This window comes from Heptranchias perlo, chromosome 21, assembly GCF_035084215.1.
Source record: "Heptranchias perlo isolate sHepPer1 chromosome 21, sHepPer1.hap1, whole genome shotgun sequence".
Classification (NCBI taxonomy): domain Eukaryota; kingdom Metazoa; phylum Chordata; class Chondrichthyes; order Hexanchiformes; family Hexanchidae; genus Heptranchias; species Heptranchias perlo.
Window position 1 is genome coordinate 33,655,563 of NC_090345.1, and position 23,667 is coordinate 33,679,229.

The window sequence follows — 23,667 nt, forward strand, 5'->3', positions numbered from 1 at the left end:
GGGCTGATAAGTGGCAAGTAACATTCGCGCCAGATAAGTGCCAGGCAATGACCATCTCCAACAAGAGAGAGTCTAACCACCTCCCCTTGACATTCAATGGCATTACCATCGCCGAATCCCCGACCATCAACATCCTGGGGGTCACCATTGACCAGAAACTTAACTGGACCAGCCATATAAATACTGTGGCTACGAGAGCAGGTCAGAGGCTGGGTATTCTGCGGCGAGTGACTCACCTCCTGACTCCCCAAAGCCTTTCCACCATCTACAAGGCACAAGTCAGGAGTGTGATGGAATACTCTCCACTTGCCTGGATGAGTGCAGCTCCAACAACACTCAAGAAGATCGACACCATCCAAGATAAAGCAGCCCGCTTGATTGGCACCCCATCCACCACGCTAAACATTCACTCCCTTCACCACCGGCGCACTGTGGCTGCAGTGTGCAACATCCACAGGATGCACTGCAGCAACTCGCCAAGGCTTCTTCGACAGCACCTCCCAAACCCGCGACCTCTACCACCTAGAAGGACAAGGGCAGCAGGCGCATGGGAACAACACCACCTGCACGTTCCCCTCCAAGTCACACACCATCCCGACTTGGAAATATATCGCCGTTCCTTCATTGTCGCTGGGTCAAAATCCTGGAACTCCCTTCCTAACAGCACTGTGGGAGAACCGTCACCACACGGACTGCAGCGGTTCAAGAAGGCGGCTCACCACCACCTTCTCGAGGGCAATTAGGGATGGGCAATAAATGCCGGCCTTGCCAGCGACGCCCACATCCCGTGAACGAATAAAAAAAATAAAAAAAAATTCCCCTACACTCAGTCTGCTACATCACTGCACTAACCCCACATCTCCTTCTGCACAGCCAACACTACTCTGTCACATCACTCCTCACACCCACTCAAAGCTCATCCTCATCTTAACTGCACTTACTCACCTCGCCAGTACTCATCCCACCACTACCACTCAACCCAATCCTCATACAATCTCATGGCTCTATTTCATACTCACCCTCTCATGCATCTCTTTCACGGTCAGCCTCACTCAACTTGCCACTACCTGTGCTGCAGCCACAGGGCATGCATCACATATGTGCAGTAGGCAGCGTAAGGCAAACGTGTCGTGAGCACGAAGGGGATGCACAAGGGTGTTTGAGGGTTTGTCATGGTTTTTACTTATATTTAATTTCTGATCAACTCACATTACATATTATATTGGCACCATTACTGCCACATCTTTGCGAATCTTGTCTGGTTTGTGCAATAATGCCCTTTCCTGAGGATCACAATGAAGACCCACACCTGATGCCACCCATTGTGTCACTGCAGAGTGGGTGTAGGTGTATTTGCAGGGCTCTTTTGTGCAGACGACTGAGAGACGTGGCGATGTCCCCGGTGGCACCCTGGAAGGATGCGGTGGAGAAGTTGTTGAGGGCAGTGGTGACTTTGACAGCGACAGGTAAGAAGATGGTGCTCGGGCCAGCCGGGAGCAGCTCGGCATGAAGGATGCTGCAGATGTCCACGACTACATGTCGAGTGACTCTGAGCCTCTGTGTGCATTGCTGCTCAGAGAGGTCCAGGAAGCTGAGCCTCAGTCTGTGGACCCTGTGGCGAGGGTAGTGCCCTCTGCGATGCATCTCTCTCTGCGGTTGCCCCCCCTCCTGCTGTGCAGGTGGGTGTGTCACAGCACTGTGTTGTGGAACTCCACATGTCAGAGGTGGACGGCGTGGCCGGCGAGGCTGGTGATGCTGTTCACCCTCCGAGGAGGTCATAACTGCAGCTACGGCGGCCCCCACCCAGAAGATGTACATCTGAGGGGGTCCGCAAGGTAGGCACATGTCTCTGGACACCGGGTAAGTGTGCAAGTTGGTGAATTTTATTGTTAGGAGGAGGGTAGTGGAGGCCAAACTTTGTCCAAAGTGACAGAGTGGCCTCCTGCAATGAGTGAGGGTCTCCCCCCCACGTGTCAAATGGACCTTTGCAGCTGCCACAGGCTGATGGCTGCAACACGTCCATTTGAACTGGGAGTGTTTCCCCCAGTACGGGAAACAGTCTCAGTCAGTTGCAAAATCCCATCCCTGCTAAAATAACAGGTCAATCAGGTCTGTAAACAACCTGAAGTCCCTGTTCAATTACTTTAAGTGGCACCCCGCTGGCTTTAATTGCCGACAGGAGTCCTACATGCGGGGGCTGCGTGTGCATGTGAGCGCGTTAGTGGGGAACCCGGAAATGGGCGGGTTGGAGCCGGGCTCCCGCCCCGCCCCGGGAATCCCCGATTTTCGCAGCCCCCACCCCCCCCACCCCCCCCCCCCCCCCCCCGCCAGGAACGCACCCGATCGCGGGTGCGAAAATCGAGCCCCTAGTGTCAAGTCTACATCATGTTAGCTACATTATTAAATAAATTTAAAACAGAAATGGACAGTTTCCTAGAAGTAAAGGGAATTAGGGGTTACGGGGAGCGGGCAGGAAATTGGACATGAATTTAGATTTGAGGTTAGGATCAGATCAGCCATGATCTTATTGAATGGCGGAGCAGGCTCGAGGGGCCGATTGGCCTACTCCTGCTCCTATTTCTTACGTTCTTATGTTTTTATAAGTCCAAAGCCTCATTGCAATTTTCCTTTACCCCCAGTGGCAGCCACAGGAACTGCTACAATCACCCTTGCGTGCAAATAAGATTTAAGTTGGAGTTTCCTCCTCTACCATCTATGGACTACCTAAAAGAAACCACTCCTATAAAAGAGACGCTGCTCATTGATAGGTAGCGGTTGGCAGGTAATTTTACTGTTAAAGGCCACCTTATTAGGATATTATACTTGGTCAAACTTTATAGCTAAAGACTCATTATTGTGGGGACTTTTCCTGGCTGTCACTTCTACGTTACTGTGGAGTTTTTTTGGACCTTTAGCCATGAAGAACAGGACGCAATGGTGTTTCCATGAGACAGTTCCTTGTATTTGTGTTTTGAAGAGGAGGATGAGGATAGTGAGGAAGGGCAGTAGGGAGAGGTTGCTGAGGAGAACCCATTGCCAATTGCCAGACATCTGCAGACACAGCTCTTAAGGGACCTTTTGGTCTAAATTAGGTTGGTGCCATCACAGTCCTCCTTTGGCAATTACATCAGCTCAAACATTTGCTGGCACGAGGCTCCCCTCTACAACTGCCAATTTTTCCATTTAGAAAACATCTTGCTACTCTTTTTTGCAGATATGCCTCACCTTGCTCCAAATCAATCCACACATGTCCCATCAGTGCTAAAAACAATATAAGGCCAACAAATCTTTGTGGCTTCCTATTGTTCTTCTTACCACTGTGCCTCACTTTGGCGCCTACAATACTACCTAGATGTAGGTATGGTAGTATAGTGGTTATGTTACTGGACTAGTAATCCAGAGGCCTGAACTAATATTCTGGAGTTATGAGTTCAAATCCTGCCAGCTGGGGAATTTAAATTCATTTAATTAAATAAAATCTAGAATGAGAAAAAACTAGTATCAGTAATGGTGGCCATGAAACTACTGGGTTATCATAAAAACTCATCTGGTTCACTAATGCCCTTTTATGAGCCTTACCCAGTCTGGCCTATATGTGACTCCAGACCCACAGCAATGTGGTTGATTCTTAATCGCCCTCTGAAATAGCCTAGCAAGCCACTGAGTTGTTCAAGAAGGCAGCTCACCACCACCTTCTCAAGGGCAATTAAAGATGGGCAATAAATGCTGGCCTTGCCAGCGACACCCATATCCCATAAATGAATTTTTAAAAATTGTGTTTTAATCTTAACCTCCTACTTCTCCTTGTATTTCCCTCCATGGCAGGAGGTTCTGAGGTGGCTGACCAATGCTTTTCAGAAGGACCCCTGGGTGGCAGTTCCTGGTCATAGGTTGTGGTTTGTTTTCCCCTTTCACAAGGAGGTAAAGATTGTGAAGACAATCTGTATGCCATTATATGGAATGTAACCCAGGTCAGAAAGCATTCCTTAATGGAGGTGATCGCAGGTGTAGGGAACAAGATAATATATATCATGTGAGTCTTCCACTGTTTCCCTACACTGGTGACTGAAGAAACATTTACAGGGGAAGGAAGAGGGTGTGAGGGGTATTGTGGTATCTCCTGCACATTGTTGGTCAGTTGTTGATGGCGATCAACGGATTGAGAGGGAGGTGACTGGAAGCAGGAAACATGCTTATTACACTTCACTGTATGACTGCTTCCTGTTACCATCGCTGTCCTGGAGAGGTAATTGAACATCTTCCAATGTTGAGTAGCCATGTAGGGTTTTGAGGAGGTGACATTCACTGCCAAGGCCACCACCTCCCATGACACATGGATCATGCCCTTTGCGGGCCTCCTTCACTCGGGGCCAAAAGATGGGTACTTCTTTGCTGGATTTCAAACAAAATTTCAACTAAAGAGTCATTAATTTAGGGCTCAGCGTCCTGAAGAACCACCAGCCTTAGGCATTGCAGTAAATCAAATTGTTTCAGACACAAAAAGGCTGCCTGTGTTCTCTCAGCTGCTCCCCCCACAGAGGCAGGTTCCCAACAGGGGGTGTAAATACCAATGGGAGCCCATCCTGAATATTTAATTAGGGCCCACTTTGGAAAATCCAACTGGGTCAATGTGGGAGTCACACCAGTGGGCAGAAGTGCAATCTTGTGTATTTCTGATGGAAAAAACTCACCAAGGAGGAAAATATAGTCCTAAATATTTTGGTGGTGCAGTTCTATCCTTGTCCTTACTTTGCAGAGTTTTATTATGAGTCGCCTTTACCCTGGTCAACCTTTCGAAGTCATTAAACCATTTCCTTTCTTGGGGCAATTTTTCTCCAGCAATTCCAATGCCCATTTTCTGTAAACACATTTTTGAGCTAGAATTTGCCTTTTTCCTACTAATAAATTCTTTCACTACAATGTGAAGTTGTTTCTTTTTCAATCAGTGGAAGTTAATTTTAACTTATTAAAGGTCAAATGATTAATTTCTGGTTGTTGAACCATTTCATTTGATTGATTCCAACTGATGGCCTATTGGATAGATTAATTAACTCCCAGCAGTGAATTAAAATGCAAAAAACACGAGTAAATCAATCAATACTTGAGTGGAATCTGCATAATTGCCCTGCATTTACCTTCCAAATACCTTCAATAGTCACAGATATTACTTATCAGTTTCCTCTTTTGTTAAATTTAATAGTTTGTTACAAGGGTAAAGTAAAAATTCATGTAATAATATAAAACAATAACAAATTTCTGTAACATAACAGACTTTTAATATTTTGATTATTTAGTTTTGTGAGGGAAACATCCATCTTTTTAAGGCATTTCCCTTCCCTTCTTTCCATGCTATATGCCTTCTTCCAGCTGAGACACCAGCGAGATTACGGGCTAGAAATCGCACAGAGCGCCAAGGCAACGCTCACCACAGCTCCTGTGAATTAAATTAACGAAAATACTTACTGCGGGCTCTATGGCATCAAATTGCTTGATTTTGAACTTTTAAAAAATTGTGCGCCATCAACCCAGCCGCTCAGCAGCGTGAGTCGACACACATGGAACAGTCTGTGAGAATAAAAGACACCGTCACAAAATCTGTCAGGAAGAGAAGTCACGCCCACAGATTCAGGCTGCATTGCTCAAGCAGGCAGGCAGACTTCATTCATCTAAAGTTAGTATTCTGGATGTCATTATAAATAAAAATTTTAATTTTCTTTTATAAAAAGCCAAAGAAAAAATTGAATTAAATTAAAGAGACAGAAGGGAAAAATAAAGAAAAAAAACATTTTTATTTTTTAATTTTTAATTTTTTTTAACGACCAAAAACTATTAAAATAAGGAGTAATATGAAACTTTATTTAGACTTTATTTTAGACTTCATTAAGTGCTATCGCAATATGCAACTCAGGATATCTTTTCACAGCGAACACACCTTTAAAAAGAGAAAGGCTCTGTAGTTTACAGCAGCACTTACATAGTTGGCAGCACAGCATTACATATTCCCTGCTGTCTCTATCATGAATCCAGGAAGATAACAATTACTTCAGATTTGATTTGATGCAGACGTCTCTGATGCTGTGCTTGCAAATCAAGCGTATGTGTTCCTGATCACGCCGTTTGAATATTATGACAACTGGCTGCATTCATTAGTTCCATTTTTTGCTGTCATGCAACACTTAAATTAAAAGTTGAATCCATTTCTAGAAGCTGCACGGAAGAATAGAAATCTGTGACATGCTTTTTTAAAGATTGATGTTCTTGTATAGTATATGCTGGCAAATGAATGGTTTCAACACACAATGCATTTTTAACCTTCTATCAGTAAATGTTGTGACAAAATGTCAAGAGTGTCCTCAATGGAGTCAAAAATTTCTCACTGTAGTTATTCACTTTGACAGAGGAAGGAATTTTGTGTTAGTTATTTTATAGTATCCTGCATGAACATGCTAGTGAAAAACCTGTCTAATTATCAATAAACTAGGAAACCAAATTTAAAATCTGCCCATGCTCCATGCTCCATGCTCCATGGATACTTATTAGCATCAACATGCAGAGTTGCAGTTGTGGGGCTCGATATTAGGAGGGTGGCGGGTTCTCAGCGGGGGGTCGACTGGGTGCGTGGGTAATGCGCCCAGTGAAATCAGTGTGCTCCGCACAGAATCGCAGGCTAATTGGAGCCACTTACCTGTGCTTCCGGGTTTCCCGCTGGTAAGCTGCTTGACGGGCGGACTGCGCATGCGCAGCAAGGTCTGTCAGCTGGAGGAGCCCTTTTTAAAGGGGCAGTCCACCATTGCTCCTCCTGCAGCAAACAACCAATGCTGAACCATGGAGCAGGCCAGAGGGAAGGCTGCCCCAAGATTTTCAGACTCCTCATTCCAGGTGCTGCTGGATGGGGTGAGGAGGAGGAAGGAAATCCTTTTCCCGTCTGATGGGAGGAAGTGCCCTCCCTCCACCACGAAGAAGGCCTGGCTGGAGGTAGCCGAGGAGGTCATCAGCAGCGGCAATGTGCCACAAACTTGGGTCCAGTGCAGGAAGAGATTTAATGGCCTAAAGAGGTCAGCCAAAGTGAGTATGCTTACGCATTCTCCCACACTCCATCTTCCACATCACCTCCACCACTACACAACCCCTTCTGCACTGCCACCACAACGTTCTCATATCACTCCTCACATCCACTCAACTATCGTCCTCACCTTGCCTGCACGTACTCACCGCCCCAGTTCCCAGTCGAACACTACCACGCAACCCAATCCTCATACAATCTCATGGCTGTGTTGCACACGCACCCTCCCATGCATCTCCCTCACGCTCAACACCACCCACACCAATGCATGCAGCGGCTCACCATGCAACCATCACTCAATCACGCCTCTATGTTTTGCTTTGATAGGAGAAGAGATGCCAGAACGCCCAGGAGAGGGCACGGACCGGAGGGGGCCCACCACACCAGGTGGCACTAACAGACGCAGAGCAGCAGGCATTGGAGATCAGCCGCACGCTGGAGTGCCTGTTCGTGGCGGATGCCGAGGCTAGGATTACACAAGCGGCCGGTGATAGAAAGCTAACACTCAGCACTCATGATAGCAAATGATCTTAGCATCACTTGGCATCTGCAGCACCTCAACATCTGTCCACATGCCTAATATTGCTTTCTGTTCTCTTGCAGGGCCATCTGTGAGCGCCGTGACCGTGGAGGGCAATTCCTCAGAGGACCTGCCGGCCTCTGAGGGTCCAACGTCACATCTGAGCCAGCCATCCACCAGCGCAGATATACACACCTTGATGGGTCCCTGTCCTCACTTAGTTGGGCTTGCACATGGTGAGTCACCACGCACATGTGAGCACGAGCAGACCCTGGTGGCGGGGCAGCCGTGGAGAGTTTGCGTCGGTGGGAGCACTCTTCTCCAGGCTCTGCTCAGCTGGACCCAGATGCTGAACCCTGGGGGCCAGCCGTGAAAAGGAGAGTCGTCGAGGGGCAGCAGCACATTGCCGAGGCACTGGAACAAGTGCCACGTGCACTCTCCACAATCGGGCAGAGGATGGAGGAGTCCATCTTCTGCATGAGGGGAATGGTGGCACAGGTACAAGAGGGTATCTCCGAGATAGTGTCGCAGGGACGTGAAGGCATCTCTGAGATAGTGTCGCGGGTAGGTGCGGGAATGTCTGCGATGGAGGGAAGGCTAGCCTCCCTCGAACGTCAAGCACGGCTCAACAATGAGTCCATTCAGGCCCTGACAACGGCCGTTCGGATTCAGGGTGAGCAACATTCTGCCGCCTTGAACAGGCTGACAGATACTTTACAAGTGGCCTTCCAAGGCGTCACACAAGTCCACCAAACTGCCGTCCAGCAGGGTGGAAGGAATGATGTGGGCCTGGGCCACGAGAGGGATGATGGTGAAAGGGGACATGGAAGTGCGGATGCCACTCAAAGCGCTCCCACATCTCACCCGTTGCCCTCCTCTCAACCAGTATCCACAATGCTGCCCCCTCTCCAGGTGGCCGAGTCTGCCCCTGCACAGGTGCAGATGGAGCAGTCTTTGGATGGGCCCTCACGGGCATCCAAACCCAGAGGGCGTCGGCACAAAGCACCTCTTCGGTCAGGGCATGGACAAGAGCAACCTGCCACTACCTCTGCTGAAGCCACAGGGATAGCACCACGTAGGGGTTCCCGGAAACGCAAGGCGAAGGTTTTGTGAGCACAAAGGGAATGCACAAGGGTGTCTGACGATTGGCCATGTTTTTTATTTATATTTGTTTTCTTTCACATGCGCAATAAATATTATTATCACCACTACTGCCACGTCTTGCCCATTCTTGACTGGCTTGTGGAATAGGTCCCTTTCATGGGGTTCACCATGAACACGCACACTTGATGCCACCCATTGTGTCACTGCAGAGTGGGTGTAGGTGTATTTGCAGGCTCTTTTGTGCAGATGACTGAGAGACGCAGCGATGTCCCTGGTGGCACCCTGGAAGGATGCGGAGGAGAAGTTGTTGAGGGCAGTGGTGACTTTGACAGCGACAGGTAAGAAGATGGTGCTCGGGCCAGCCGAGAGCAGCTCAGCATGAAGGAGGCTGCAGATGTCCACGACTACATGTCGAGTGACTTTGAGCCTCCATGTACACTGCTGCTCAGAGAAGCTGAGCCTCGGTCTGTAGATCCTGTGGCGAGGGTAGTGCCCTCTGCAACGCATCTCTCTCTGCGGTTACCCTCCCTCCTGTTGTGCAGGTGGATGTGTCACAGCACTGTGTTGTGGAGCTCCACGTGTCAGAGGTGGACGGCGTGGCCGGCGAGGCTGGTGATGCTGTTCGCCCTCCGAGGAGGTCATGACTGCAGCTACGGCGGCCCCCATCCGGAAGATGTACATTTGAGGGGGTCCGCAAGGTAGGTACATGTGTCTGGACACCGGGTAAGTGTGCAAGTTTGTGAATGTTACTGTTAGGAGGAGGGTGGTGGAGGCCAAACTTTGTCCAAAGTAACAGAGTGGCCTCCTGCACTGAGTGAGGGTCTCCCCCCCACAACCTGTCAAATGGACCTTTGCAGCTGCCACAGGCTGATGGCTGCAACACGTCCATTTGAACTGTGTAGTGGTTCCCCCAGTAAGGGAAACAGTCTCGGTTAATTTCAAAATCCCAGCCCTCCTAAAATATCAGGTCAATTAGGTCTGCAAACAACCTGAAGTACCTGTTTAAGTACTTTAAGTGGCACCCCGCCGGCTTTAATTGCCAGCAGGAGTCCCACATGCGAGGGCTGCGCGCGCATGTCAGCGTGTCACTGGGGAATCCGGAAGTGGGCGGGTTGGAGCCGGGCTCCAGACTCGCCCCGGGACTCCCTGATTTTCACAACCCCCCCCGCCACAAACGCACCCGATCGGGGGTGCAAAAATCGAGCCCGTGGTGTTTGGTGTACAGGCCTACCAAATTTTTTGTTAAGTTGCTGTTGACCATAGAAGCGTAGTATTATTGCAAAATCATGGTATTCAAAATTTACAATGATGCTTTTCAGTATGAACATTATTAAGTCTCATGTACACCAGAACTTTAAACCAAAAGCAAAATACTGTGGATGTTGGAAATCTGAAATTAAAACAGAAAATCCTGGAAAACACTCAGCAGGTCAGGCAGCATCTGTGGAGAGAGAAACAGTTAACGTTTCAGGTCAATCACCTTTCATCAGAACTGGAAGATGTTCAAAGTACTACTAGGCCCCGAGACATCTTCCTGTTCTGATGAAGGGTGATCGACCTTCAGGTGAAGCAGGACTAGAGAATGAGGGCAAATTGAATCAGGGCACCCAGATGTAATATTTTTGATCAGATACTAGTAGATCTCCTGTGGCAATACTCATAGTGAGTCAGAGGTTTTATAAGAAAAGGAGTGTTATGAATGTAGTATTACCAGGGACACTAACTTATCAATATTGAGGCCTTTCTGGGACCTAGCAATACTATGATGGGATCTCAGGGCCTAGCAGTACTTTGAGATGGGCTCCCAGGGTTCCAGGAACACTGGACAAGGCTTTTTTTTGGAAAACTGGGGCAGTTCCTGTGATTTGGGATTGCTGGGATAGGGATCCCAGGGTCTAGGAGTTTTACAGAAGGAGATCTCAAGGTCTGGGAGCATTGGGGGTCGACATGAGTTTCGGAAACACTGGCAATGCAATTTAGAGGTTTGTAAGCACTCGAAGGATGTCACAGGATCTAGGAATGGCGGGAGAAAGTCTGAGAATGGAAATCATGAGGTCCAGCGGGTCTCTGGCAGAGGGTTTCGTACATTGGGGTTTGCTGGGATCTTGCAGTATTGGGGGAAGTAAGGTTTAACATCCTTGTGGTAGAGAGGAGCCCAGGAGATGGGACCCAAACTGCTGTTGATCCCTTCCGAACTATCAGGCCCCTATCTGCCCACATGCTCCTGCATGTCAGGTATCCTTACCCCCACTTTCTCCATCATCAGCCAGTTCCTTTCTTTATATTCTTGATTTCAAGTATTTAAGTGTAAATTTTATACTTGTTGTACACTCCCAGCATGTAGCAGGACTGTACTATTAGTAGCCCCAATTTTAACTCGGGGTGGCAGTGGTGTGGGCGGGGCCTGAGGCAGGTGGAAAACCAGCCCCATCTCAGCGGTTGTTTCCAAGTATTTATATAAAATAAATCATTAAGCCTCAAAATGGTTCAGGAAAGATTTTTTAACTGAATATATATAATCAAAAGTGTTAATTGATTTAAAGCAATCTACTCTCTATAAACAATTTTGTAGGCACTATGCGGCCTCCTAAGGACACAAAATGGCGTCCGGAATGCATGCGCACACTTCTAGCGTGACATGTGCTGGACGCTATCTTGCTAAACGCATTTGCACACACGCAGATAACGAATGCCTTCATTATGTAAAGTGGGGAGAATATGCGGTAGATCAGTGTGCAATGCTGATGTAAAGGGACAGATGCGATTTTGGAACTCAACGCTCCAGCCAACGCACTGTCTTAACCTCACACAACTGAACAGGTCGTAAACAGCATGGAGAACCCTCCCACCAGCTCTATTTAAAGGGATCACGCAGGAGTTACAGGTTAGTTGCTGGATTATTGCTTCTGTCTGCTGATGCATTTGTACCTGTTTTTGGAGGTCTCCTATATTTGAATAGTAGGACTAGGGGACATAGCCTAAAAATTAGAGTTAGGAAACACTTCTACACGCAAAGGGTGCTAGAACTTTGGAACCCTCTTCTGCAAATGGCAGTTGATGCTAGCTCAATTGTTAATTTTAAATCTGAGATTGATAGGTATTAAGGGATATGGGGCTAAGTGGGTATATGGAGTTAGGCCACAGATCAACCAGGATCTCATTGAATGGTGGAACAGGCTCAAGGGGCCAAATGGCCGACTCCTGTTCCTATCTTCCTATATTCCTATAATAAAGTTTCAATACTCTACAGGGAATGGGCTGGCTAGCTGACAGGCAACAGCAAGGGCACTGGCAGAGTGGCAGGGGTGGGACAGGAACACTGTCATATTGAGAGAGGACAGCAGGTTCATGTTCCATGGAGCTATTGCCACTTGCTGCCTCCTGTTATGCGCCACCTCCTCCTGCAAGAAAGCGGGACGTGTGTCGGTGAGTGTCCTGCAAGATGTTTGGGTGATGTGCCTGTCATGGTTAAATAGCTGCCAGTGTGTGTGACCTGTGTGTTGTGGGTGTGCGGCTTGCAACAGTGGTAATGTGTGAGGGTGAGAGGAAGCATCTGATTGGAAGAGTTGAGTATTGATTGAAATAATTTATTAGTATATGGGTGATGGGGGTGTAGTGTGTGGAACAGTGGATGTGGCTAGTGGTGTAGTTGGTAGGAGAGGCCACTTGACAGTTGACCTCACTCACCTTGACCACTCGTGTCAAAGCAATGAACTTTTTTTTTATTCGTTCACGGGATGTGGGCGTCGCTGGCGAGGCCAGCATTTATTGCCCATCCCTAATTGCCCCTGAGAAGGTGGTGGTGAGCCGCCTTCTTGAACCGCTGCAGTCCGTGTGGTGACGGTTCTCCCACAGTGCTGTTAGGAAGGGAGTTCCAGGATTTTGACCCAGCGACAATGAAGGAACGGCGATATATTTCCAAGTCGGGATGGTGTGTGACTTGGAGGGGAACGTGCAGGTGGTGTTGTTCCCATGCGCCTGCTGCTCTTGTCCTTCTAGGTGGTAGAGGTCGCGGGTTTGGGAGGTACTGTCGAAGAAGCCTTGGCGAGTTGCTGCAGTGCATCCTGTGGATGGTGCACACTGCATTGCATCCATGTTCGTGGTGCTGTGCACCTGGCATTGACTTTGTCCCCTACCGCCTCCCACAACATTGAGAGCATATGTCTGGAGGGCTTCTTGCCCTCCTTCTGATATAGGATGCCCCTCCTTTTGTCCATCTCTTGCACCAAGGCCTCTAGTGCATCATCTGAGAACCTTGGTGCACGCTCTCACAGGCCTGGTACAAATTCAGATTGGCAGATTGGTGAGGTCTGGCGTGCAGATTGGAGGAGTGTGGGATTTAGTAGTGTGCAACCTTTATTCAATGTCTTAACATAACTCAACAGTTTGTAAACATAGGGAGGGGACCTGTATCTGTGTTTTATGTGTGTGATGTCTGATCTCCGTTCAGACTCCATGCGGACCCGTATCTTATATTTTACAAATAAGAGGTGCAAGCTGCCTTTAAGAGGTGCAGGCTGCCTTTAAGAGGCGCTAACCACTTGAGATATCGGGGCCCCCTGGTGGTGAGCAGCCACTCAACAGCACAGCTAGGCCTGGGTGCTCGCAGCAATCATGTAAAACAACAGGCAGCAGGAGTGTTATGTGCTGCCTGCATCTCAATGACCGGGCGCGAGTTAATTGCGCACCATGACCCCGGTTTCGGGGGTTATCCAATATAATCCCCTATGAGTTTTCCTTTCCAAACATCAACAAAAAAAAACTACGAGTAGCTGCTGTTATTCGCAGTCATGTTTCTCACGTAACAGCTGTTCTGTATTTTTGTAAGGAGTTTATAATAGAAAAATACAATTGTAATATATTTATATAAATTCATCACTTGTCTGAAATAAAAGCTTTGAGAATTCAATCTCTGTTTCTTTCAAAGTATTTTGGAAAAAGCAAAGAAACTGTCAAATCCTCACAGGATGAGAAGACTCACCATTCTTCCCTTCAACTTCCTGTTGATGCACAGATTGAATGCTGAGAAATTCTGCAAAATGCACATGCTCACAAAGCATTGATGTGATTGCATGCGGAGGCCTTCAAGTAAAAATTATAATGAAGGCATTAAATGACACAAAGGGCAATTCAATCAATAAACTTAATTGTGTTATTGTGAATCTTTTTAATGTTTTGAATTTTTTGTTTTGTTTAAACTCTTAGTCTTAAATTTTCAATGTCAAAAATAAGTCCAAGTCAATACAAATATTATTGACATAAACATAAAAATTATACAATTCTAAAAAAAATGACTAAAATTACCCATAAAATTACCCATAAAATTAGTTAATTAATGACATTTCCCCAGATAGCCCAGCCCTACTGCTGAAGTGTGGGCCGAGTTAAAACTTTCACTTGTCCCTATGTGCTGAAATTTCTTGCTACTGTTGGCAAATTCTGCATGTGTGAGGAACTCAATATACGCACTAAATCAGATGTCCTATGTCACGTGACAAGGTAACAAGATCGAGTGAGCTCCAGTTCCTGTGGAGAAATTGTGTGTGTGTATGTATGTGTGAGAGAGAGATGCATCAGGGGTATTGCAATTTTCAGCCTGCTCCTGTGGAACTGCAATACTCAAAGTGTACTGTAACTCAGGCAGAAAATTTACAACTAGCAACTGTGAGGTATGAGTGGCAGAAAGAAACAAAAAAAAATCCTTTTTCCATTTTTTTTCCAGTGTAAGCCATTAGACACAAAAACTGTGTTAACAGTGTTGTTTGAGATGGTTTTTTCTTGTGTTGCACCCGATGTTTGCACCTGGACCAGAGGGAAATGTTTATGAGGTGATTTGATACTTACCTCAACCCAAATCAGTCAATGGTACAGAGAGGACATGGTAGGTAAGGAGCTAAGTCATGCCTCCATCATTCCTACAGGATGCGAATGGGGAATAATGTCTTCATTTACTTTGGTCAACTGTGTGAGGTCATTAAACTTGTGTGACAGTCTGTGGGGTGCTGGAGGTTGCACCGATTGCCTCGGCAACCTGCCTCCATAATGTTTGTACCACTCTCTTATGGGTCTTCCAGTTCTCAGTCCCCCAGGATTCCCTTCTCTGTAGCCCTCACTTCCGCAAGTAAAATATCGATGGATGCCACAGGAAGCTGCTGATCCTCCACCTCCCTCCCTCCCTGAGGCCGTTACTCCTTCACACATTCTGGCTGACTTTCCTTTCTTCTGTATATTTCCAGAATTCCCACAAGTGTTTGCTCCTTTATCCAGCTGCAGGATTTTTAATTACTTTGTTTCCCTCTCTCCCAGTGGTGATAATCCAATGACCAATGGTTTTACCATTGTAAACCCACCATGCATACTAAATGAGAGATACTCCAGGAAAAAGCAGCAGGTCAGGAACTAGCACACAGAGGCACTTGAATCCCAACCAGCTCCCATTTAAACCTCGAAGTGAGACGGAATGGCTACTCAAATGGCTTCTGAGGGATTACACAGTGCACACCATTTACCAACACTAAGGGAGAGCCTTGATGTCACTCAGCCATGACACAAAGTAAGGGAATTATATTTGGTTCAGAGAGTTTCCTTCTGATTGTGTAGAATAAGGTAGCAGAGCAGCAAATGATAGATATAAATGATATTTAAGGAAGTGCAGAGGGCAATGTTGCAGAAGGTGTTTAAAGCCACTTTCTGGGTTACACGTGGTCCCTTAAAGGGAAACTTAGGCTGAATGTACCTGGGATGAGTGCCTAAAGTACCACTGCTCCTTGCTGCACTGGTGTAGTCGCAGCTTTTGATCAGTGTGTGTGTCTGTGTCCTGCTCTGGCCTTGATTTGATATTGGCTTCCTCTATGTTTAGGTCTCTGAATTGCGTAGCATGCAGCAGATAATGACGATCCTGGACGGTTGTACTATAAGGTGCTCCTGACATCGGAAACACTACTTTAAGGCGCCAATGCCATGCGCAATAATGACCCTGGTAGTTCCATGGGCCTTGTTATATCTGCACTCTGCCTTAGTCTGTAGCTTCTGCAAGGCATCATTAGCCAGGATTGGCCAGTTTTGTTTGGGTCCCACTATTGGAGTTGTACTGCATAAAATTGTCAGCAGTAAAACTGTGAACATCCAACATTCTGAAATCAGCATCAGTAACCTCTTATACTTAAAAAGAGGAAAATATTTTTTAAGTTCATTTTCATCCAATTTAAGGAGTTTTTTTTAACCACAGGTTCAATTCCTCGAACATCTAGAGCTGAAAGCTTTGCAGTAACAGAACACTAAACTGCTAAGGATGTTATATCTGTGAAAGTTCACACCTTTTTCAAACCAGTTCAGGAAATACTTATTTGAATGCTAGCTGCTGTATTTTAAGGAACATATGCAATCAGTGACAGTAATGGTGATGTAAAGGCACACCAACAAAGTCATTGCATAGTGTTCATAATATAGTCACGTATCTTGTAAGCTATTTTACCAAAATAGTAATAGTAATAACGTAACAAAACTACTCATGTTCCCCAAAGAGTTTGCAAAAAGTAAGCCATTATTCTCTATTTTCTCCCCTCTTCTCCTGAAGGAACGGATTCTTTCTGGAATACAGTTTCACTGACAGTAGCGTTTCTTTAATACTTTGCCCAAGTGACCATCCTTCCTGTATGAGCCCAGGTAAGTAAGTTCTCACAGCGCAAATGGCGGGAACATTGGCGGTGGGGAGGGTGTAGGAGGAGGAAAGCCGAGGCCCGTAAGTCATGATAGTAAAGATAAAGTTGGAGTTTAAATTACAGCCTTATACTCAGCCTGACACGGTGGCTTTTGTAACATTAAAAGTGTCACCTGCAAGAAAGCGGACTTCTGTGAATGCTCTTGTGCGTATATACATGACATAGGTCTTCTCTCTTCTCACAAGAGAATAGTGCAAGTAGGTTATTTAACTCAATGCTACCAGCTCACAATTCCCTTCGGTGAGGCACAGTCCTCGCAGAGTAACTGGTATATTTGTCTAATAGTTCAGCTGTTTCAATTTTTGCTTCTTTCACTGTATTCCTTACGAGTTATCTAAATATAGATGAAACAATTGTATTATCTATGATTAATAGTGAAAGATTCAATAAAATGTACGAAATAATAATCTCTTGATCAGTTAACATGATGTCACTGTTGGATGCTCCATCCAAATGGATGACATAAATCTGCTAAATAATTTACGACGTTATAAACTAGCAATATAAGATCCACTATTGAGTCTCTGAGTCTACGTGTTGCATTATTCACAATAAAGGATACAGCTTATCTGATTTCTCATATCTACAACAATAAAAAATTTTGCTCACTAAAAATTTGCAAAGTCCAAAACATATATCAAAAATATGAGCAAAATCCCACGAACTATGCTCACTATGACACAAATAAACAGAATTATTTATTGTATGAAATTTTAAGAACTTGAATATTGATATATTTTAATTGGTGTGAATATATTTTCCTCTTACACAATGTAAAATATAATGTTATATACCATAAATTAAACAAGAGCAATTGATTTCTAATGCATCCTTGGAAATAATCTAGTTGTATTTTGTATGGCTAATAATTTTCTAAATTATATGAAACAGAAATATTTTACTTATATGAAAGCCGGCATAGCTACATAATTAAAAGTCTGTGTTTAGTGTGCAACCATCACATCATGCCTTTGAAAAGCACCACACCTCATGTCACACTGCAAAACATCACACATCCGAAGGGTGAAAATTAATGATTGGCTGAAAAAAAACCATTTAGCTGTTAAGCTAACAATCAAATATCCATTCAAAAAAAAATGTGAACAAAGCAAAAAGATAAAGTACCAAACAGTAACCCAGCAGAAAACCGAGCAATCAAATCCCTTGCCTTTTTTCAAAGTTACCATTCACAAACTAACAAGTACTGCAACACCAACCTATCAAATTCCTCAGATACTTTCACACTATTTTCAGTTGCCATTTTCCTTCTTCAGTCAGGTCAATCTCTACAGCTAGAAATAGCATTTATAATCAAAACACATACATAAAAAACAGGTTTGGAGCATGTTATAATTGCTCCATTTTACTCACCTTCTAAACCCGCCTGTTAAAGTCATAATGGCATCAGGTACACATTTGTGGACAATATCTTCGATAATTTGACCCACAGCATCTGCCTCTGCTTTCCTTACAGCACTATTGATGTCTTCATAGTATAAAAAACCTAAGGAGAGGAAAGCTTCATTAAGCACTTTGACGTGTGCCTGCATCTTGACAGTTAAACCCTGGTTAAAGCAGAAAGTTGAAAACACTGACCCTTACATTTTATATCCTGAAAACTAATTGCTTCATCACAACAGCAGCGAACACTCTCATACAAACTAAAATGCTCAGAGAAGCAGGTCTGTAGGTTCAGTTTGAATGTATGGGTTTATAATTCAGACAGGAATCCCAAGAATCTCTGGTTGGTCCTGTAAATCTAGAAATTCATCTCTCAACTTGAATTAAAACCCACAGCCTAACAACCTTGAAGGAGGTCGGACTCATGCCAGCATTAGATTTAATGTGTGACTAACTAGTTCAAATAAACCACACAGATTAACTTGTCCGATTTCTTCCGAATTGTGCGCAGTGTGTAATCTGGCCTGCATGAGTAAGGCAGTGTTGTTTCATGCACGACCTTGTGCTTCCCAGGCAACAGAGAGAAGGGCAAAAGACAAACAATAACCTACTCGTGTTAGCAAAGCTTGACCTCAGGCTCTTAAGTTAGAGGGCGTTATTAGGCCAGTCTTTATAGCACATGTCTACTAGTAATAATACTTTGAGTGCCTACTGGAATCATAGGAACATAGGAACAGGAGTAGACCATTCAGCCCCTCGTGCCTGGTCCGCCATTTGATAAGATCATGGCTGATCTGTGATCTGACTCCATATACCTGCCTTTGGCCCATATCCCTTAATACCTTTGGTTGCAAAAAGCTATCTATCTCACATTTAAATTTAGCAATTGAGCTAGTATCAATTGCCATTTACGGAAGAGAGTTCCAAACTTCTACCACCCTTTGTGTGTAGAAATGTTTTCTAATCTCACTCCTGAAAGGTCTGGCTCTAATTTTTAGACTGTGCCCCCTACTCCTAGAATCCCCAACCAGCGGAAATAGTTTCTCTCTATTACCCTATCCGTTCCCCTTAATATCTTATAAACTTCGATCAGATCACCCCTTAACCTTCGAAACTCTAGAGAATTCAACTCCAATTTGTGTAATCTCTCCTCGTAACTTAACCCTTGAAGTCCGGGTATCATTCTAGTAAACCTACGCTGCACTCCCTCCAAGGCCAATATGTCCATCCGAAGGTGCGGTGCCCAGAACTGCTCACAGTACTCCAGGTGCGGTCAAACCAGGGTTTTGTATAGCTGCAGCATAACTTCTGCCCCTTGTACTCCAGTCCTCTTGATATAAAGGCCAGCATGCCATTAGCCTTATTGATTATTTTCTGAAAATAATTAGGTCCTGAAAATCCACAAGCCAGTGAGCCTGATAATTACACCATGATTGCGCCAGCTGGGAACCTCTGCAGTTGATCCCAGCGATCGTTCCAGGGTGAAGGGGATGTTCCCTACTTTTAATCCCATTGATTTGTGTGACACTAGGGGAGCATCTGGGGTAGCCATTGTATCAGAAAGACTAGGAGGTCAGACAGAGGAGTGCAGGGTCACGAATGCTAGGTTCCCCCTTTCCCCCGAGAAGGAACTTGTAGATGCCCCCTCCCTACAGCCCCTTTAAAAATTAAAATAAAAATTAGCTAAATTTTGGGGGGTTCAGGCCTCGATCCCTGCCTGGATCTCCAGGTGGTCCCCATATTCCACCAGTCGTCAGAGATACGCCTGATCTAACCACGCATACCTCTGCTGACCATACACTGGGTCTTTCTGAGCCTCAGAGTTATGGTAACTTGGACACAAAGTCAAGACCTGCCGTATATTTCCCAGGCACGGAGTATTGAGCCATGTCTCTGCACCATCTGCTTTGCCATTGTGCATCTGGGGTTTCCCCCGAGTGCCTGCACTTGCAGCACATGCAAACAATCAAAAGCCATGAAAATGAGGCAGAATACGTCTCACCTCACTTTTCTGGGTCACCTCTTTGGCAGACACCCAAGTGTAGTGACATCCACAATTAATAGGCCTTAATATTTCCCCCTGCCTCCCTCAGAATGGAAGACTGCGAGGGACAGGCAGCAAGGCCATGGACGACAAAAAAAAAGTAAGTGCCACATTTTTTCAGGGCCAGCAGGGAGACTACGAGGGCTGGAGGTCTACTGATTGCTGTTTGTGGACAGCAACCAGAAAGCCTCGAAGCTGGCAGTGATTACTGGTGCTGCTTGCCTCTGAACCCAAACAGCAGTTGGTTTTCTGCCCCCCATTTCCAGATACAAGCTCCTGCCAAGGAGTAGGCCTGGTCCTGGGGTACGTATGGACATTAAAGTGACCTGAACCTGGAAATACAATGGGGTTCAGGCCAGATCAGGTGGAGTGCGCTTCGGGTGTGTTAGCTTGTGCCTAGGTGGATTGAGGGGAGGAAATCAGCCCTACAATTTCCTGCTCAGTAGGCTGATTTATTTCAATATAGCAATGCAGGAATACAGACTGCAGCAGTTCCACCAAACAGAGTTACATTGGACCTTGTTTCAGTGCAGACCAATTATTCCAGTTCAGCTGTTTCATTTACCTCTGGATTCAAATGCATGGGGTTCTACCCACATGCTGCTTTATATAGTCCCAGCCCTTGTGCCCAATATGAACATTCTGATTCCCAGCCAGTTTGTTAGTCCCAGACTGACTGCACCAATTATTGGATGGAACTTCTGTGCCCAAAGTAGTCATCTAGTCATCGACATGTTCAGCTTTATTAGAATATGAAGGTGGCCATTTCCATTCCTTATCTCTTCCTCTCGAATAGCTGGTACTTAGCTAAAACTTGTCACTTCCTATAGTAGGTCATGACTCTGGTTATCATGTTCCACTCTGCATTGCTTTTTCCATGTCTTTCTGCTGTAACCAAAGTCTATTTAGCCTCTCAGGTCCCTGTTACTGAACCCATTAATGTTTAGAACCAAAACCACTTAAGATGCTACAGATTCAAACAATGGTACAAATAATAAACATCAATGAGCAGAAGATAACCAATCATTTGACTCTGACTTGGCACTTTAAGGGCAACTCCTTTGAGAATGTAGGTAACTGCTAATCTTTCTGTTATCATTAATCCTACACCTTACTATAATGATACCTCATCAGAATATCTGAAGAAATGGTTATAACCTTTGATGCTTTTCTTTTGATTCTATCAGTAAAGGTTTCTGTCATAGTGAGACTATTGCTAAAATATTAATATTTTACGATATATTCATCAGTTTATTTTTCTTTGGAGGATCTCATGTTAATTATTCAAATTATCAGACAGCCATGCTATTGTAGTGAAACACACTGGCCTGGATTTTGACATGTAGCCGGGAAGAGAGTGGGATGGGGTGGGGGGGTTGAGGGGGGAAGTTTCCCAGACGCGAAACCCGGAAGTGAAGTGAGTGAGTCGGAATGTGCGATCGTGCCTTAATTGATGGATAAACATTTTACTTCCAGGTTTCACGCCCAGCAGCCAGCCAGATTGAGAGGCTGGCTGTTGGGTGGGAAGGCCTGCGATAACAGGCCGCTGCTCGGGATCGGAGAGGAGGGAGGGAGACATCGTGGGCCGTGGAGGACATCGGAGGGGGGGGCTCGAGTATATGGGGCGGTCTCGGACATCGGGGGGGGTCTCAGGTATCAGGGGATCTCGGACATTGGGGGGGCGTCTCCAGCAACAGCGGTGGGGGGGGGGGGGGGGGGGGGGCGGGGCGAGGTCAGGCAATCATGGGGGTCCAATCGCAGCAGGCAAGCTTGTTGGGCCTGGAGGAAACACTCCTGGCCCACAAGCAGTATAATAAAGGCAAATACCTCATGATCCAGCCCTTTTCCAGCCGCAGGGGAGGAATGGGATTAACTGGACAAGCATGGGCTCGATGGGCCAAATGGCCTCCATCTGTGCTGTAACTATTCTATGATTCTCGCCTCCTTTTCACTGGCGAGATTCACGAGCCCCAGGAAACCCGCGATGGAGGTGTTAAAATTCCCCCCAGTATATCAAATAACTAGCCAAGATCAAAAACAAAAGATCAAAGGGTTTTTCCTGAAGGCTCCAGTCAAATCTGAATGTTTCTCTCATCCTAAGTAATGGAGAATGTTGTAATGTGGTAAGAATATTATTCTATTTTACCATGATTATCAATATAATTTAATGTATTATCATTCTGTAAAATATGTTAAAACATGTTTGGTACACTACAAGTTTAAAGAGAAATTGAGCAATTGGAAGATTTAAGTACCAAATTAATTCAAAGATAACAGGCCGATTCTCTTTGTGGCAATGCTCTGGTGGGGTGGGACTCCCACTCATGTCTCCTGCACCACCTCAACCCTGATCCAGTTTCCCATGTGGAGGTAATTGCAAAAGCATAGCAGGCACCAACCATGGAGAGGGAGCCCACCAGTACAACAAAGAAAAATTCTGGCAGTGCTGCAGTGCGTACACCACTGCATCACCCAAAGAGGCGACAAGGGAACTTAAAAGGGGCAGAAGCGCCCTAAAGACAAAAGGGTAAACTTATTTTTAGGCCTCTGCTGATGCCAAGGCCTACACAGGTGAAGCATTGGGGCAGAAGCAGGGAGAGAGAGGGGCCTCTACATTTTTGTTCATGTAAAGAATTTTGGGGCCTTCTTGCCACTATCGCGGCCTAACGCCACCGACCACCAAACAGTCCTGCGGAGCTACAGTAACCGGGGTGGATGGGTAGGAAATGGACTTGGAGGCCAGGTCCCACCAGCATTTACATGTAGTGGGCAGGGAAGGAGTGGCCAGCGATGATCCTGGCCAAAGCAGGAGGAGGGAAATCAAGGTCAAGTGACGGTCGGCCTCAGTGCTCCATATTCTTGCCATTTCACCACGATCCCATCCAATTTTGGGCAGCATCATGGAGAAAAGTCCAGCCCAACCTGTCACTAATGCCCCATAAAGCTCATCACATGAATGCATACCACAAACAGTTTTGAACATGACTTTGCTTTTGCTGCATAATTTAATGTGTATTTACTGTGGAGCAGGGAGGTAATGGAGAGAAAATCGAGGCAAACAGAATTATAGTAGTGCATATTTTAGATCATTATGTTATGATTGTACAGAATAATTGTACAAAGCACAGTTCCAAACATTACCTGCCTTCTGCATTTTGGTAAATTTCAGATCCTTGGCTGCTTTTACTTCCTCTAATGTCCGAAACCCTTGTCCATACCACTTGTCCGCTGTCTTCAATCCCACACCAAAGACACTGGTGAACAGCTACAATAAGATGCATTACATTATCTGTCAAGGGTCATTGCTGCGCAACCTATTCTTCGTTATCATTCTTACATTGTTTTCAACAAATGCATCAAAATATTATAGGAAGACAAAGTGCGGTGAATAACTATGTAAATTTTTTCTGACAGAATTTTACTAAACTTGAAAAAATAGCTATTATAACCTGGTTAACGCTGTCGTCTTTGTCGCACATTAAATAAATTCCAAGGTTTCTATAGATTTACATATAAATTAATCAACTTCAATAACCTTGCCCTTGAGTGATAAGAAATATTAAGTGCCAAAGTCAATATAATTTGGATGCATGTATCCCCCCTTGTGTGCTAGTGGTCTTGATAGCCACATAATGACTATTTTAAATAAAAACAGAAAATGCTGGAAAAGCTCAGCAAGTGAGACAGCATCTGTGAAGAAAGAAACAGTTAACATTTCATCAGAGTTCTGACGAAAGGTCTTTGACCTGAAAGGTTAATTCTGTTTATTTCTCCACAGATGCTGCACAATGCAGCAATTTCTTGCAACTCACAG

The 23,667-nt window shown here is 45.4% G+C and overlaps 1 protein-coding gene across 1 annotated transcript in view; it reads right to left on the minus strand.

Annotated features, from left to right (window-relative positions):
* Positions 1 to 23,667, minus strand: part of dntt (deoxynucleotidyltransferase, terminal) — a 187,238-nt gene that overhangs the window by 121,257 nt on the left and 42,314 nt on the right. Inside the window, exons 6-7 of the mRNA XM_068002427.1 lie at positions 22,995 to 23,118; positions 17,780 to 17,912 (exon numbers count right to left, since the gene is read on the minus strand). Coding sequence (XP_067858528.1) covers positions 17,780 to 17,912; positions 22,995 to 23,118 — 257 coding nt within the window. The remainder of the gene's footprint in view (positions 1 to 17,779; positions 17,913 to 22,994; positions 23,119 to 23,667) is intronic.